Source organism: Aedes aegypti, chromosome 1 (genome assembly GCF_002204515.2).
Source record: "Aedes aegypti strain LVP_AGWG chromosome 1, AaegL5.0 Primary Assembly, whole genome shotgun sequence".
NCBI lineage: Eukaryota > Metazoa > Arthropoda > Insecta > Diptera > Culicidae > Aedes > Aedes aegypti.
Window position 1 is genome coordinate 301,393,403 of NC_035107.1, and position 16,796 is coordinate 301,410,198.

General features: G+C 43.7%; 1 protein-coding gene across 50 annotated transcripts in view; it reads left to right on the top strand.

The window, feature by feature from the left end:
• Nucleotides 1-16,796, top strand: part of LOC5573536 (modifier of mdg4) — a 419,719-nt gene that overhangs the window by 29,043 nt on the left and 373,880 nt on the right. The window contains exons 5-6 of one of the 50 annotated variants that reach the window (XM_021838286.1): nt 6,192-6,539; nt 8,826-8,962. The exons of 39 other annotated variants lie outside the window; for them this stretch is intronic. In XM_021838286.1, the coding sequence (XP_021693978.1) occupies nt 6,192-6,539; nt 8,826-8,935 (458 nt within the window). In that variant the 3' untranslated portion in view covers nt 8,936-8,962. Of the gene's footprint in view, nt 1-143; nt 402-473; nt 638-716; nt 1,021-1,540; nt 2,073-2,152; nt 2,523-2,617; nt 2,982-3,494; nt 3,598-3,665; nt 3,906-4,790; nt 5,149-5,648; nt 6,106-6,191; nt 6,540-8,825; nt 8,963-9,486; nt 9,942-11,396; nt 11,784-16,796 lie in introns of those variants that run through there. 10 more of the 50 variants (XM_021838303.1, XM_021838293.1, XM_021838294.1 and 7 more) reach the window with 10 other exon arrangements.

Below are 16,796 nucleotides of genomic sequence, written 5' to 3' on the forward strand. Positions count from 1 at the left end.
AGAACAAATTGTAAAAATAAAGATAGGATGAAAGTATGTGCAGGTGGTGAAGTTTATCCAAGAGTAGAGAACTTTCGTGCATTAGGATTAGGAACGGATGGGTGTGGTGTTATTCACGAGAGGTTAATGAATGTTCATTTCAGATGAGTTTACATCATCGGCGAAGGTCGTCTTCAAGGAAGATGAATACGTGGGGTCGTCTGATCGAGTTTATACATTCCTCACCAGCCGGAAGGGTGGTATTCATTTGGTGCACAATAAGTACATCTATCGTTCGAATCTGCGAAGGTGCGGTCGCAACAAGGATATCATCTACTGGGAATGCGTCCACAATCGCGCGGAAAAATGTCGAGGGAGACTGAAAAGCGTTGGCAACCAGCTGTACATATCAAACTGGAACAGTATGTCATGAGCGATCGATGATAAAGTCCCATAGCCTACTAATTTCGATTTTGTGTTTCGTTTCACTCTAGTACAACACAATCATGACCCCGACACGATGAAGATAGCAACAGCCATGGCATCCGGACACATTTCCTATAGGACGTTATCCTCACTGGGGACAGTGTATTCCACAATTACTATATGTGATTCGGTTTAGATATATTGAATAAAGTTTTTCTAATTTTAATTTGTATTCGCCTTGTTTTATTATTTTTTTATTGAAAGCTCTCAATCACAAATTACTATTGGTGAATGTATTTCGTTTCTTCTAGACTACAAAATGGAATGCTCGGCGGTCCAGTTCGTTCGCAGTAGGAAGGGCAAGCCTTTGCTGTTGTATAAAGGCCATCAATATACGCTAAACCGGCGACGGAAACAGCTTGGCTATTGGGAGTGCGTTCACAGGCGATCGAAGCTTAAAAGTTGTCCCTCCCGAATCACCACGGACAACGTACAGATCAAGCGGGTTAAAGGTGAACATGATCATATGGCGCCGGAGATGATAGAATACCTATTGGACGACTGCAATGCATTCCTGAAAGTGGCACCGCCAGAATAAACGTTGAATTTTATATGCGCAATGTGTTTTCTCTGAGTTTGGTTCGGTTCTATCAGACCATTCGTGATTCGCATCTTTAAATAAACTTTTCCATTTGATCTTTATAGTTCTCATTGAACGACTGGAGGAACCGGACAAGTTGCTATTTGTGCGCAGCCGTTGGGGCCGGAAGCTGTTAGTCTACGAACGGTATGTGTTCTTCTCGAACAAACGGGTTGAAGCAACCAATACAACCTACTGGCGATGTACGTTTTCCAGTAATCGAAAAGGTCCGAACCGTTGCTCTGTGCGGTGCATTACTAGGGACAATCATGTCATCAATTTCCATGGGCTGCACAATCACCCAGAAGAGATGTCCAAGCTTCACGGGAGGCACGTCTTCGATCAATACAGTGTGTATGATCCTTGAAAATAGTCAATAAAAAAGGGTTTCAAATGATTTCTCGGCTTTTTCTGTAGTACTAGAATGTTGTGCCATATAAAGATGATTGTTAAAACTAACAGCACATATTTTCCGCTTATTTGTGTCATTTCAAGATGCTTACTCGCAGGAGTTGAAGTTCATCAAGAGCCCATGGTCAACGCCATGCCTGGTGATCAACGACTACCTTTACAATTGCCACAGTACTAGAGGCAACAAGGTGTACTGGCGATGTCACAACTACTCCCGCAAAATAAAAGAAGAACGATGTCGCGCTAGATGCGTGATCGTGAATGGCAAACTAAGTGCCCTGACAGGGACGCAGCACAACCACGACCCGCACACGGAGAAGATCGCCAAAATCAGCCGACGCAACAATATGGTGGATAAAGTACTAGACGCAGCCAAGGCGGAACCAACGCCACCAAGCTATCACACAGGACTCTACAGTTCAAGCTTCCTATCCGGTGCCTCGACCCTGGTGGACTCTGGCTCTCCGGATATCGGTTTGATCAAGATCGACGTACTGCCCAAGTTTGAGGACTATGGCCTGTCAGTTGAACTGTAAACATGCATTTTTACTAAACTAAATTTTTACCTCTGAATCGCAATAATAAAACTATAAATGTTCGTGAAGCAATATCAAAACTATGTGTTTGTTTTACTGATTTCGACTTAGATCATCGTTTAAATCCACCACTGACAAAGACATTTATTTCTCGGTACAGTTTTAGAATACTACCCGGAACACACCGCAGATTTTCGCACGTTCATCCGAAGCCAGCGCGGGGCTCCCCTTTTGACACTGGACAGTTTCATCTACCGATGCGAGCGGGTCCGCAAGACTCGCTCCTATTGGCTGTGCATTCGGTACAAGAGCTCCAAGTGCAACGGCCGTGTCATCTGCCAGGGCAACAAGATCCTCAAGCTGACACATCACTGCCACCCGAACGATCTGCAGCGCATCAGCTCGTCGATTCTCGAGGAAACGGATCTGTCCAGTATCAATCTGGAGGAATGGTACAAGCAGACCATGGTGCACAAGAAGCATGAAGCGAAGCGAAAATAAAAATTATACGTTCTAGTACTTTACCGTGAGCCTGTATGTGCGATTGATGTGTCCCAAAGCCCCATGTCGTTGTCATTCTAGTACCACATTTTCTCAATCTTATTAAATTCTTTCTCAATTGTAGCGTATATAACGACCACCACTACCACATCCAGTACGGCAGCGGTCGGAAGCCAAAGCGTGCAGAGCGTGTACTACCGGAACGATCTGAGGGACCAACTGTATCCGGAAGCCGTGCAGTACATCCGAAGCCGCCGGGGACATCCCCTGCTGGTGTTCCGGGGGTACAAATTCCGCCGGAATGGTGGCTGCAAGGAGAAGGGTTACTGGCGGTGCGCATCGTTTTGCAAGTGTCCCGGACGGGTTACGACCGTGGATGGGACCATCGTTAAGTACCACGTTCACAATCACGAGCCTCCCTTTTTCAAGGAATCCGTCGAGTTGTTTTAGAATGTGGTGATCTGCAGAATAAATTTGGATTTAAACTATTTGACCGATTTGCATAATTTTGATGATACACGAATTTTAGAAGTGGTTTAATCATGTAATTAAACGTTCTCCGTCCTGTGTCTTCTATTTATAGAGTGGGAAGACCATCAGGAACATTTCCGGACGTTCGAAAAGCAGGTGTACCTTGCCCACGACATTGCCAGCAGTTGGATGGCCAACGAGCCAATCAGCTTCTGCCAAAGCCAGCGTGGAAGACCGCTGTTGATATTTCTAGGTTACCGGTTTCGTCGCGAGATGATCAAACAGTACAAAACTTACTGGCGATGTCTGGTGGACAGATGTCCCGGACGGATGATAACCGTGCTTCCAGGCGACACTATAGTTCGCTATCGTGTGCATAATCACCCATGCAGTTGTTGAAATCGCTGAAATAAATGCCAAAAAAATTTGAATTGCAAATGAAACGACTTGCCTCTCTTTGAGATTACGAATTAGGTACTAGAATTGGAACTCAACCAGTTGATGGAAATCTCTTCTGTTCTTCCTCCAAGCCTCTGGGCTGGATTTCATTTTCAGTCAACGGGGACACCCTCTCCTGGTGGTCGACAACTTCCTGTATAGAAAAAATCGGGGACACTACTGGCGTTGCATTCGGTAAGCTCTAGTACTGCATCACACTTGTGAAATGAACAATAAGACGCGTCGAATTGATTTGTTCACAGATGTACCAAATTCAAATGCCGCAGTCGGTTGATTGTGAAGCCTGGCCAAAAGCCCACCCGCATCGAAGACCACTCGCACGGACCGGAAACGGAGAAAATCAGCTGGGGCCGGACGGTGATGGAGAATGTGAAATTGCAAGAGCAGGGGGACATTGTTTTCCGTATGCGGCAGCCTCACTGCAAAGTGGATTATGTGATAAACACAGAAGAGACGGAATAAATCTGTTGCATGCTCTAGTACTTCAAAATCTTTCATTCGATTGTTTGTAGATTAGTTCTAGTCTTGCGATCAGGATTTTCAACCGGTCTATTTTCAATCGTTTCAGTTACAGCGATTCCGTACAGTCCACCGGCGCTAGGTGATCGGAATCCGGTTCCGAAGGTGTGGTACTCCTTCCCCCTGTGCTACGTGTTGAACCGACGAGGAACGATGAACTTGCACTTCCGGGGATACATCTACATCCAGAAGAAGCGGCACAATCGAACGATGAACTGGATTTGCAATAAAGCCAACACAATGCAATCGAGCTGCAAGTCGAGGATTTCCACCGAAGGCAACAACAAGATCCGCTTTGGGGTGCATTGGCACAATCACGGTCCAGTGGATATGAATGAGTTGTTGTGAAATAAACGGGGTTGACTGAACAGACTGTGATTTTTGCTCTAGTACTGTATTTTCGTTAAGCACTAACGATTTTAACTGTATTGATTGAAATTATTGTTTACGCATTTCAGATTCACTTGATCTAGTACTTCCCGGGGTGTACGCTGGTGTTTGGTACAAACAGGATCTGGAGTTCATCGAAAATCGTCGCGGTGGGTTCAGCTTGAGGCACAAGGGATACCTGTTCACGACGGAACGCCGCTACAACAATACGGTCAACTGGGTGTGCAATAAAAGTAGCAGCTCGGCGAGTCGCTGTCCGGCCCGATGTGTCACTCAGGGCCCTCAAATGATCAAATTTAGCAAGCGAAGACACAACCACGATGTGGTTTATAAAGATAAAACGTTTTGTTCGAATAAACTTCAAATTTAAGCGAGATGTTTTTCGTTTGCAGTACTAGAATAAACAAGCTTATTTTAAAACGATTTTCTGATATCATTTCATTGGCGTGTCGTTTCAGCTCGAACTCGTGGATTCCTGTACGATGAACAGTACGAACTCGTATGCAATCGGAAAGGGGGTCTCAATTTGTGCTACCAGGGCTACATCTACCGAAAGAAGACCCAATTCGCCAACACGATGAATTGGGTTTGTGCGAATCCCAACTATAATAGGTTCACCGGTTATAACCGAGGTTCAGAGTTGGGCTTATGTGCAGCCAGATGCATTACCAACAATGACGGAGGCATTAAGCTAAGCAAAAAAGGCCACAATCACCCACCGATGTTACAGTACGACGGGAGTTCCGTCAAGCTGTGCATCGAAACTGTCGATGATTAAACAGTGCAGTAGCACAAATAAAGTTCTGAAATCAAGCATCTTTGTGGTCCTAGTATTCAATTGCTGTTGATCCTGATTCTAGATCAACATACGTTTAATGCACCTTTTCTAAAATCTTTCAGAAACCTTTGATCAACTTCCAACTGGAATGTGGCTGAATAAATCTTACGAGATCGCGCCCAATCAGAAAGGTGGAAAGAACCTGATGTTCTACAGCTTCGTTTACCGAAAGGAGGCCTCGTTCAAGACTTCGATCAACTGGGTCTGCAGTCGTAACTCGGTTGGTCGCTGTCAGGCCAGGCTGATCCAGAACACCGTCACCTCGGAGATTAAACTGGGAAAACATGGCCACAATCATCCACCGAGTATCCGAACAGCAAGTTGATGACCGGAGCAATAAAAAGACAAGTTCGCACATTTCGTAGTGATGGCCGTTTCACTCATTGAGAAAATCTATTACCTCACTTGTCTTTCGAATATATTAAACAATAGTAACATACTCTGTTATCATTTTTATTTCCGAATATAACAATTGCAGTAATCGACCAGGAAAACATAGCCATCTTTACAAGAACCATGCGTGGCAAGGAGCAGCTCCTCTACCTAGGCCAGCCGTTCGTCTTCGAGAAGCTCGTGATAACCCAAAATGCCATCCCCAAAAAAATCTGGCGTTGCAATCAGTGGTGGAACCAGAAGTGCCGTGCCCGTGTTTACACCATCGAGAACGTGATTACGCCGCTGAATCGCTACCACACCCACTCGGACATCATCAAGCGGAAGCGACGGGTTACGAAGAAGAAGGCGACCATTGTGATCACGACCGGGCCTTCCGGTGGGGGTGGTGGTGATGGTCAAGCCAGCGGTAAATCGGTTCAGGAGCAATACACCGAATTCGTGGTCGATTGTATACCGGAAGGTTCCGAAAGTGACGAACAGAAAAAAGCTGATACGACCGATTACTGAGACAAGTTAAATAAATTACCTTTAAGCTAGAATTTGAGCGTTTGACCAATCCATCAGTTGTTCGCAAGCAGTTCGGCCAATCAATCCCACTAACCTTCCGTTTCAATATCTGTTGCAGGACCGATCGCCATAACGTGCAAACCGAAAGTGGAAATCATTTCCTCCATTCAAACGCATCCTCCAAAGACGACGCCACCGTTGACGTCGCGACCGCCGGAAAAGCCAAAGATCGTGAAACGATCGGCCGCTGAAGCTCCCGCTTTGGTCCCTCTGCACAGTGGCAGCAACACGTACATATCGACGACGGATCTGGTGAGCATCTACACACCGAAGCCGGCGCTCTACACAGCACGACTGATGGACGTTATTTTCGGACGGCACAAGCTGATGAGCGCCTGCGTTCGCAGGACGGAGAATACCGGCTCGCTGGTGCCGCTGGATGAGCATAAGCTCTATTCGGTGATCGGTAAGTGGACTCACTTTATTTGGGTAGATGATCGTAGTGTGAACATGAATCTTTGGATGTACTGCTTATATGTACTATGGATCGCTGATGAATATGATCCACAAGTTGGAATAAGGACGTCTATGTCCCTCGCAGTTGTCCAAATGTTTCTGGTGCATGAGGTAATAGATCAAGATCTAGAAAGCTAAGGCAAATGTACTGAGATCTGTGAAACTTGGCGACCTTTGCTCTCCAGGTCTTGGTGCACCTGATTTACTTAGCTCGCTGCGCCTCGCGTCTTCTTGTTCCCACCAGATTCGAAGCAAACAACATCTTGACAGGGCTGTTTCCCGGCATTCTCTCAACAAGCCCTGCCTATCGTATCCTTCTATCTTTGGCCACCTTCTGGATACTGGCTTCCCGAGAAACCTATTATCGTCCATGATCTTCCATAGATCTACACGGTTAATACTGTCGTATCAGCAGCTTTACTGTTCTTGAGCTGGTGAATGGCATCCTTAATCTTCCTCAAAGTGTCCGTAATACTGACGAAGAAATTCCCTCCGTGGTCTCGACCTTCATTGCCTGTGCTCTCAGCGCCATTCAAGTGTTTCTCGAAGTGCTGCTTCCACCTTTCGAACACCTCACGCTCGTCCGTCAAGATGCTCTGATAGAACTTACGTGTTTCTTGAGATTGGCACTGAGAGCGCTTAGCAAAACCCAACCAAGCGGATTCGTTTTTCTTGCCGCCGGAATGAAAAGTTTTTTTCGGTTAAATTTTTTGCTGGGCAGTGATATCCCAATGCTCACGCTTAATAGTTCGTTTTCGCGCTATCGGAGTGATTTTCTATCGAAGCTTTCAAGTGTTGATGTCGAGATTGTGACTGCAGTCGAGGATGGATTACCAACTGGTGAGCTCGTTTCATGCTTGTGATAACACAAATTTATATCGTGGTAATGTTATAATTATTTAATCGTTAAACAAGGTTAAAATGACTAAGTTTGGAGTTTTCGAATTTGTATATTGAATATAGTATGCTACTCCCAAGCTACTTCCGTTGATTCCCTGTGCAATTTTGATTATTCCAGTCAGTCACAGAGTAGCATCTTCGAAAAATACTCTCGAAGAGCTTGAAAAGAGTAGTATTTTCCCGTATTCGAAACTCAAAATGTTATTCCATACCTCTTTACTTTTGCGACCCTTAATTAGGCTGATACAAATATTAAATTTCTTTTATGTCCGAGACCACTTGGAAGGATCGAGGGGGGGGGGGGGGGATAAAAATAAATAAGGAACAAAAAAATAAAAATGAAAAAAAAGTTATTTTTTCGAATTTTTCTTTTTACCGATATTTGTTAAACTTTTTTCAAACGTCCTCTGGATCATTATTTTACTTGTTTTTTACTTTAAAAATTGAAAAAACCTAACTGATGTCAAATAAATGATGAATCTTTTTTTTCTCCCCTTCAGCCTTATGGGCCCATAACCACTTGTTAGTTGGCAGATTAGCAAATCCTTCCCATGAATCGACTTTGTAATGCGTCATGGTGTAGCCTAATGAATGAATGATTAATTAAAAAACACCTTTGTTGCAATAATTCTAATCCATTTCCATGCCTTAGTCATTCCAATTTCGTTCCATCGCCATTCCAATTCCTTTACATCGCCTTTGTAATTCTATTCCATCGCCAGTTGCATTCCATGTCATTCCATGTCTTCCAAACTCTCCATCCATCATTTGCTGTGAATTGGATTCTGCTATGATTTTTTTCCTGAGTGGCAAAACGAAAAACCGCTAATAATATAGATATAAAAATAATACAGTTAACTCTTCATTAGTCGATATTAAAGGACCATAATTTTCCATCATGGGGCCCAGATAGCCGTAGCGGCAAACGCGCAGCTATTCAGCAAGACTAAGCTGAGGGTCGTGGGTTCGAATCCCACCGGTCGAGGATCTTTTCGGGTTGGAAATTTTCTCGACTTCCCAAGGCATAGAGTACATTCGTACCTGCCACACGATTTACGCATGCAAAAATGGTCATTGGCATAGTAAGCTCTCAGTTAATAACTGTGGAAGTGCTCATAAGAACATTTAGCTGAGAAGCAGGCTCTGTCCCAGTGGGGCCGTAACGCCAGAAAGAAGAAGAATTTTCCATCAAAATTTTAGTGCTGGATTGTTTAAAATTTGAATTCAATAAAATCAAAAGTATGTCCTCAGATTTTTGTTTGCTCTACCTCTACCCTAACTACAAATAATTGTGAACAGTGACGTACTAGAATATGACTATTTTTTCTTCTTTCAGTACATGTGGTGCATGTTTTCAAGAAACAAAGCGTCGAAATCTCGGAAGCTCTCGTGCAGGGCTTCATCCGCAATCGACTGTGTTACCTACAAAGTTCAAAGAAGTACTAGAATTTACTATCATTCACCAAATCCATTCGTTATGGGACAATAAATCCGTTGAATTGCCTAACTTTCCTAACAATTCGTGTTTCTCTGACGTTGTTCAATCTCCTGGATTACGCTTTCCAAACCTTGTGGTAACAACTTTTCCAAACTTGCAGACATGGAGTTCCACTTCGAGCTGTCCTCGAGCGGAGCCCGGCAGTTGGTGTGGCAGGATTACGTGTACCACAAGAACACTGCGACCGGGCGGTGCACCTACTGGCGCTGTGCCTACGCAGCGCGACTCAAGTGCAAGGCCACCGTTGTGACGGAGGACGGCCTGATTGTGCGCATCAAAAATCCCAACCACAATCACGTGCCGATGAAACGGCTGCTCTACGGGATGGGCAAAAATCAGAAACGAAACCTGAAGAACCGAGAGCTGTTCGACAGCTATAGGATGATTGAATAAATGTACCGTCCATTCGTGATTTATTCTGCGTATTTTGATTTTTGATTGCGCTCTCTTCGATTCGTCGTTTTGCGAGGGTTACTAACGTCTGTTCTCACGTTCGCAGCCATCTTCATCGCCGTGAGCACCCGGCAGCAGTTGCTGCGGCTTCGCAACAAGATCTACATGAAGACGGTGGGCCGGGCGTACCGGAGCATATTTTCCTGCATCGAGTACAACTGCCCGGGACAGGTAATGTTCATCGAGCTTAAGGGCGGCCAGATCAAGATTATGGCCGAACATAATTACGATTGTACGTGCGACTACTACAAGGACCGTCCGGACGAGCACCTGGGACAGCTGAGTAAGGCCGAGCTAACGAAGCTGGAGGAAACGCTCATGGGCAGTGACTTTGGTGATAGCATGTCGGAAATGTGAGCGATTGGAAGAGATTGACGGTTGGGTATAACCTCGCAGTTTTCAGAGATCATTGTACGGAAGGTACATTTCTAGATAGTATTTCAGATGATAGTAGAAAAGAAATTCGAAAAATAGTAAAATAACATTTTTTTGAACAAAGCACGTGGGAGATATATATCTAATCTATCCGAATGATGTCGATTTTCAGCGAATAAGGGATCGTTCTAGTACTTCCTTTACAACACCATTCTCCCAAAGACAATCCGTTACCATGAATGGTTTTGTTTGAAGTTCAATAAAATATGTCAAACGTTCAGTCATATAATCTAGTACTGCATGATAGTGAAATTATCCAAAAAATATATCACCCCATTGACCACAACGCTTTCCGTTTTCCAACAACGACAGATGGGGACTGGAAGCAGCCGCAGATGATTCTCAGTAGGGCTGGAACGTTGCAACTACGCTACCGGGGGCACACCTTCAACAAGCACGTGTCCCGTGGCCAGAAGGTCTACTGGCGCTGCTCGCAGCATCTGGTGTACCGGTGCAAGGTGCGCATCCAAACCATGGTGAATGACTTTACGGTCAGCAAGAACGACCACAACCACCCGGTGGTGGCGAAGCAGCGGCCGTACGGATCGCTGAAGCAGTTGAAGCAACAGATGAACATTGGTTGAACGTGATATCTTTCTTGAAAATAAACCTATAAATTTTCGAATGGTCATGTTGTTTTGTACTTTTGTAGTGTCTTCTGTCATTTATCTGACAACGACTTACTAATCAAATGATTATAATTTTAGCTGCCTCGAGGATCGTCTTACCAAGCAATGATCCCGAGTTTGAGTTCAAAATGTCGGCCCGCCGTGGTAGCCACCTGTTGGTGGTTAATGGAGTGAAGTTCTTCCGAAATCGTCAGCGAAACGATAAGCAGTACTGGAAGTGCCATCAGTACTACAAACGCAAGTGCCCCTGCACGGTCGTCATCAATGAAGCCACGTCCAATATCACGGTCAAGTTTGATCATAATCACGACGAAAGTGTGACCTCTTTCGATTCTAGTACTGCAGCTGTTAGAGTTTACCCGAACAAGCGTTTGAAATAAAGTCATTCTGCAAGATAACATGTGTTTTGTTCCGAAAAAAAAAAAATCATACCGGTGCGTAATGAACCCTTTCTAATCGAGGAAATCTATTACGTTTCAGAAATCTACTTCACCAAATCGAGTCGAGGCCGTCCGGCCATCATCATCGATGGTATCAAGTACTTGTTCATGTCGGAGAACCATAAACGGGTGGTTTGGCGGTGCTCGTCGATGGCCACCAGCAAGCTCAAATGTCCGGCCCGGATATTGCAGTACAAGAATCCCGAGCGCTTCGTCATCCACCGAGAGAGACACATCCATGCGCCTCTGAAGCGCCACAAAGTGGCCTTCATCGCTCAGGAAATGTTCACCGTGATGGATTGAGATGTACGTGTCGATATCACAACGTTCTGCTTGAAAATAAACTGTATAATTTTACTTGAGTGCGTTTGCTTCGACTATTCTAGTACTTCACTTTCAAAAAGGATGTGCGTGTACGCACTTTACTAACTTTGTTACCGTTGTCTTTGTAGAATACAAGCAACACCTGTCCGTGACGAGCAGCAATGGACAGGTTCTGACCTACCGCAGCAGCCAGAAAGGTCGCCTGCAGCTGTCCTGCGATGGATTCTACTACGTCAAGGAGAAAACCGTGAAGCAGAAGGAGTACTGGCGCTGCATCTACTACACCACGAAGATCAAGTGCCATGGGCGGTTACACACCTTGAACGGGGAAATTCACCACAGCACGCCTCACAACCACTTTGCGGGACTGTTCAAACGATCCGACTACAGTCGTCTTTCGGAGATTATCATAAACCCGGACACGGCTTCCTCCGAGCAGGCTACGACACATTCAATCCATATCGAAAGTGTAACGAAAGTGAAGCGATACTGAAAATAAATGTCCTATTCAATGATCCTTTTTGTTTGCCATCAAGTTGCTTGCAGGGAGCGGTAATCAGAGCCACCGATCTAGTACTAACCTGTTCGCTTTGGTTGTACTTTTAGGGTCCAGCGCAATGACGGTCATCGAAGCGTTAGACGCCCCGTCGATCGAATTCAGCCGAACGCAACGAGGTCGCACCATGCTGATCTACGATGGGTACAAATACGTGGAGAATCGGCAGAGCAACAAGAACGTCTTCTGGCGCTGCTCGAAGTACGTGAAGTATGCCTGTCGGGCCACCTGTGTGACGTCCAAGAATCCCAGTGACTGTCCCGTTCGGCTGGCTGGCAATGCCCACTCGCACGGACCGGAAAAACTGTCGGACAGTGACAAAATCGAAGCCCCCGATGAGTCGGACATTCAGTTCCGGTTAACGCATTTGTACTAGTTGGGCTTGTTGTGACTGAGGTACTAGATTAAGGACGCTCGAAGGAAAGCTTCAATAAAACTATTTATGTTAAATGATGTCGCTAGTGCTGAATGATCGAGGCGTGATTCTAGTACTGCAGTTGGTTGATATCTAACAGATTCATTTCAATATTTTCTAGGTGGATTGGAAAGGGCTGTGTTTGGAAGATCGATTCGAGGCGCGGAAGTGCTGTTCTATCAGAACTTTCAGTTCTACAAGATGAAGAACCAAAGCCGTGGCAGCATGGAGCACTGGCGGTGCATGTTGGTGAACCGAATCAAGTGTCGTGCCCGCGTCGATACCTTTCAGTTGGATGGCGCACGATACGTTCGACCGATTTTCATCGAACACACGCACAACGTAGAAGAATACTGGAAACGCAAAGTTCAAGGTTCGAAGTTGTGTGGTGGCTTTGTGAATTTTGGTATTGATTGTTCCAATTGCAGCTTACAAGTGTGAGCCAAAGGTGGAACGGAAATCCGAAGTCAGTCAACCGCATGAGGATCCGGAAATGGAAGTGCCCAAAGAAATTGAACTCCAGTATCAATACCCGATGGAGTTGCGATTCCCTAGGAAGTGCCGAAGTATAATCCCCATGGTTGAGTTTCCGTCAGACATAGAAGAGGATCGCTCTTTATCACCCCTCACGGTAGGAAATAGCTCATCAAGCTAGTACCACACTCTCATCGGTTGCCTTAATAAACTGATTTATGACTGACAAATTTTATCCAGTCATCCGAGTTTCTTTGATAAGTTCCAAATCGTTTCTAGCTTCGCTAACGGAGTCCATCCACCCTGCTTCCAGCAACCCACGATTACCGGTCAGCACGGTTCGGATACACCCAGCGCGGATACGTGATGCTACTGCACGACGGGTACGGTTTCATCAAAGATCGCCAATCGTCCAAGACCTGCAACTGGAAGTGTGCGCTGTTCCGACGGATGAAGTGCCGTGGCCGGGCCATCACCAAAACCATCGACGGCAAGCAGATGATGAGGATCACCAACGCGAAGCACACCCACGATCGGGACGAGTACCGGGTGGAGATGTGATGAGGTGGGGAACGGGGGAAGAATGGCGACAGCAATTAAGATGTGGACTAGCAATTTTTCGAACCAAAATGTTTTTTTATGAGCTACTTCTATTGGCTTAAAATCGTTCGACAAGTGTTGGTGTATTTGTATAGTGCGTTGAGACTGAAACAAAATTAGGTAGCCGGGCTCGAAATGGGTATCATTTCTGGTACTAAATTCGGTCTCTTGGAACCGTAGTTTACAGATACCATAGCATTTTTTTTAATTTTCTAGATATGGGTCTATTACTTCGTGAGCAAAAAAAAAAAAAGCCAAAAATAATCAAACAGTCGAAAAATGAGATAGCAGATTGCAGAAGGCTAAAACAAGTGGACAACGAATAAGAGAAGATACACCAAAGGAAGAAAGAAAACCTGGAAAATCGAGAAGAAAAAAGGCCAGCAGCAAGAGAGCAGACAAAACAAAACGCAGAAAACAACGTCAAACATCACAAAAAAAAATAGAAGACAGACATTCAAGAAGTTAAAGAAAACCAAAAAGCAGAAAGAATAGTGTGGTCAGATAGTAGAGAAACAAATCGAACCGTAGCTCGAGAAGGAGCTATTCAAGCTTCCGTAGAGATTTCGGCTCCGTAAAGCATTAAACGCTATTGAGCCTTAAACGAATTGGTAAAAAAAGCTTCCGTTGAGGGTATTTTCAAGCGAAACTTTTTCAGCTTCCGCAATTAAAAAATCTTTTCATGTATTAGGAGAGAAGTAATTCAAGGTTTAGGAAAGAACCTTTGCAAGCCGTTGAAAAAAGCTTTTCAAGTTTTCCGAATGAAACATCTCAAGCCTTTGTAGAGTAGCTTGTCAAGCTTCCGCAGAGAAGCTTTTCAAGCTTCAACAGATAAACTAAACAAGCTTCCGGGGAGATTTTTTGTCAGTTCTATAAAAGAAGATTATCAAGATTCGTCAGAGAATCTTTGCAAGCTCGTAGTAGGATATTTACCTACCTTCGAGAGGGACTCTTCCCAAGGGCCCGGAGAAAAGCTTTTCGTGCTTCAGGAGAGAAGCTTTTCAACACGCCTAGAATCAGTTACACATATGCTGTGAAGCATCCGAAGAAAAGTCTTTGTATCTGCAGAAGAGAATTTCTGCAAGATATCATTAATGTTTCAGAAAAATGCTTTAAAAATTTCCGGAAACAATCTTTTTCACCTTCCGGATCGAAGCTTTTCAAGCTTCTGGAGAAAGGTTGAAGATTTCGGAGAGAAAGCTTGAGATTTAGAAGAGAAGCTTTTCGAGCTTCAGGAGAGAAGCTTTTCAACACGCTTAGAATCAGTTACACATGCGCTATGTAACTGGTTTTAAGCTTTAAGCATCCGGAGAGAAGCCTTTCTATCTTCAGTAGAGAATTTCTACAAGATTTCATTAAGAAGCTGTTTATGCTTCCAGAGAAAACTCACTCTTCCGAAGAGACGCTTTTGAATCTTTCAAATCTTTCGAAGCTTTTCAAGATTCTTGAGAGAGGTTACCAAGCTTTCGGAGATAAGCTTTTCGCGCTTCAGAAGAGAAGCTTTTCAACACGCTTAGAATCATTTACTTTACAATCTTCCAGAGAGAAGCCTCTGTGTCTTGAGAATAAAATTTCTGAAAGATTTTATTAGAAAGCTATTTAAACTTCTGGAGAAAACTTACAAACTTCCGAAAAGGAATCTTTCAGGAACAAGCTTTAAAACTTCCAGAAACAAGATTTTCCACCTTCCGGATCGAAGCTCTTCAAGCTTCTGGAGAAAGGTTCTCAAGCTTTCGGAAAGAAGCTTTTCGAGCTCCAGGAGAGAAGCTTTTCAACACGCTTAGAATCAGTTACTCATGCGCTGTGTAACTGGTTTTAAACGTGTAACTTCCGGAGAGAGGCCTTTGTGTCTTCAGAAGAGAATTTCTGCAGGATTTCATAAGGAAGCTATTCAAGCTTCGGGATAAAACTTAAAATCTTCCGAAAAGAAGCTTTTTAATCTTTTAGGAAGATGCTTCAGAACCTCCTGAAACAAGCTTTTCCACCTTCATCAAGCTTTCGGAGAGAAGCTTTTCAACACGATTAGAATCAGTAACACATGTGCTGTGAAACTGATTTAAGCTGTGAAGTTTCCGGAGAGAAGCTTTCGTATCCCCAGAAGAGAATTCCTGCAAGAATTAAAGAAGTATTCAAGCTTAAGAAGAAACCTCAGAGTCTTCAGAAGAGAAGCATTTTAATCTTTCAAGAAGAAGATTGAGCAACTTCCGGATCGAAGCTTTTCAAGCTTTTCTAGTTTTAGGAGAAAAGCTTTTCAAGCTTCCAAAGAGGACACTTTTCTAGCTTCCAGAGTTAACCTAATAAACTTCTGAAAAGGAGCTTTTCAGCTAACAGTGAGAAGTTTGTCAAGCTTTCAAAAAGAATCTTTATAAGTTTCCGAAAAGAAGTCTCGCAAGCTTCGGAAAGAAATTTTTTAAGCTTTTGAAGAGATGCTTTTCAAGCTTTCGGAAAAAAACGATTTTGAAGCTTAATGAGACAATCTTTAAAACCTTCTGTAGAGCAGCATTCCAAGCTTCCGGAGAGAAGCTTTTCAAACTTCCAGAGAAATGCTTTTTAAGCTTTCGGGAAGAAGATTTTCCAACTATCGCTGAAAAGCTTTTCAAGCTTCCGGAGTGATAAGCTTCCATAGATTAACTTTTCAAGTTTTCAGATAGAAGATTTTCAAATAATCAGAACCAAAGATAAGCTTTCCTGGCTATCAGTGAAAAGTTACGTCGGCTTAGAGATGGTGAGTTAACTTTGGAAAGCAGATGGCAAGAGACAGAAGAATCTAAGCTTTTTAACATTAAGAAAAGCTCCTAAGCTTCAATAGAGAAGCTTTTCAGCTAACAGTGAGAAGCTTTTCAAGCTTTCAAAAATAATCCTCATAAGCTTCTGAAAAAGAACCTCAAGAGCTTCTGAGAGAAGTTTTTGAAGCTTTAGGAGAGATGCTTTGCAAGCTTTTGGAAAAAAAGATTTTGAAGCTTTATAAGACAATCTTTACAACCTTCAGTACCGATTCAAGAGAGCAGCATTCCAAGCTTCCGGAGAGAAGCTTTTCAAACTTCCGGAAAGATGCTTTTCACAAGCCTCCAGAAAGAAGATTTTCCAGTTAGCACAGAAAAGCATTTCTAGCTTCCAAAAAGATTTTTAAAACTTCCAGAGATTAGCTTTTCAAGTTGTCAGAAAAAAGATTTTCAAACAATTAGAACCAGAGATAAGCTTTGCTGGCTATCAGAGAAAAGTTACGTCGGCTTAAAGAATATCGAGTAAAAGTCAACTTTAGAAAGCAGATAGCAAGAGACGGAAGAATATAAGCTTTTAAACATTAAGAGAAGCACCTAAGCTTAAAAAAAGAGAAGCTTTTCAGCTACCAGTGAGAAGCTTTTTAAGCTTTCGAAAAGAATCGTTTTAAGCTTCTGAAAAGGAGTATCATAAGCTTTTGAGAGAAGTTTTTAAAGCTTTTGAAGAGATACTTTTCAAGCTTTCGGGAAACAATTTTGAAGT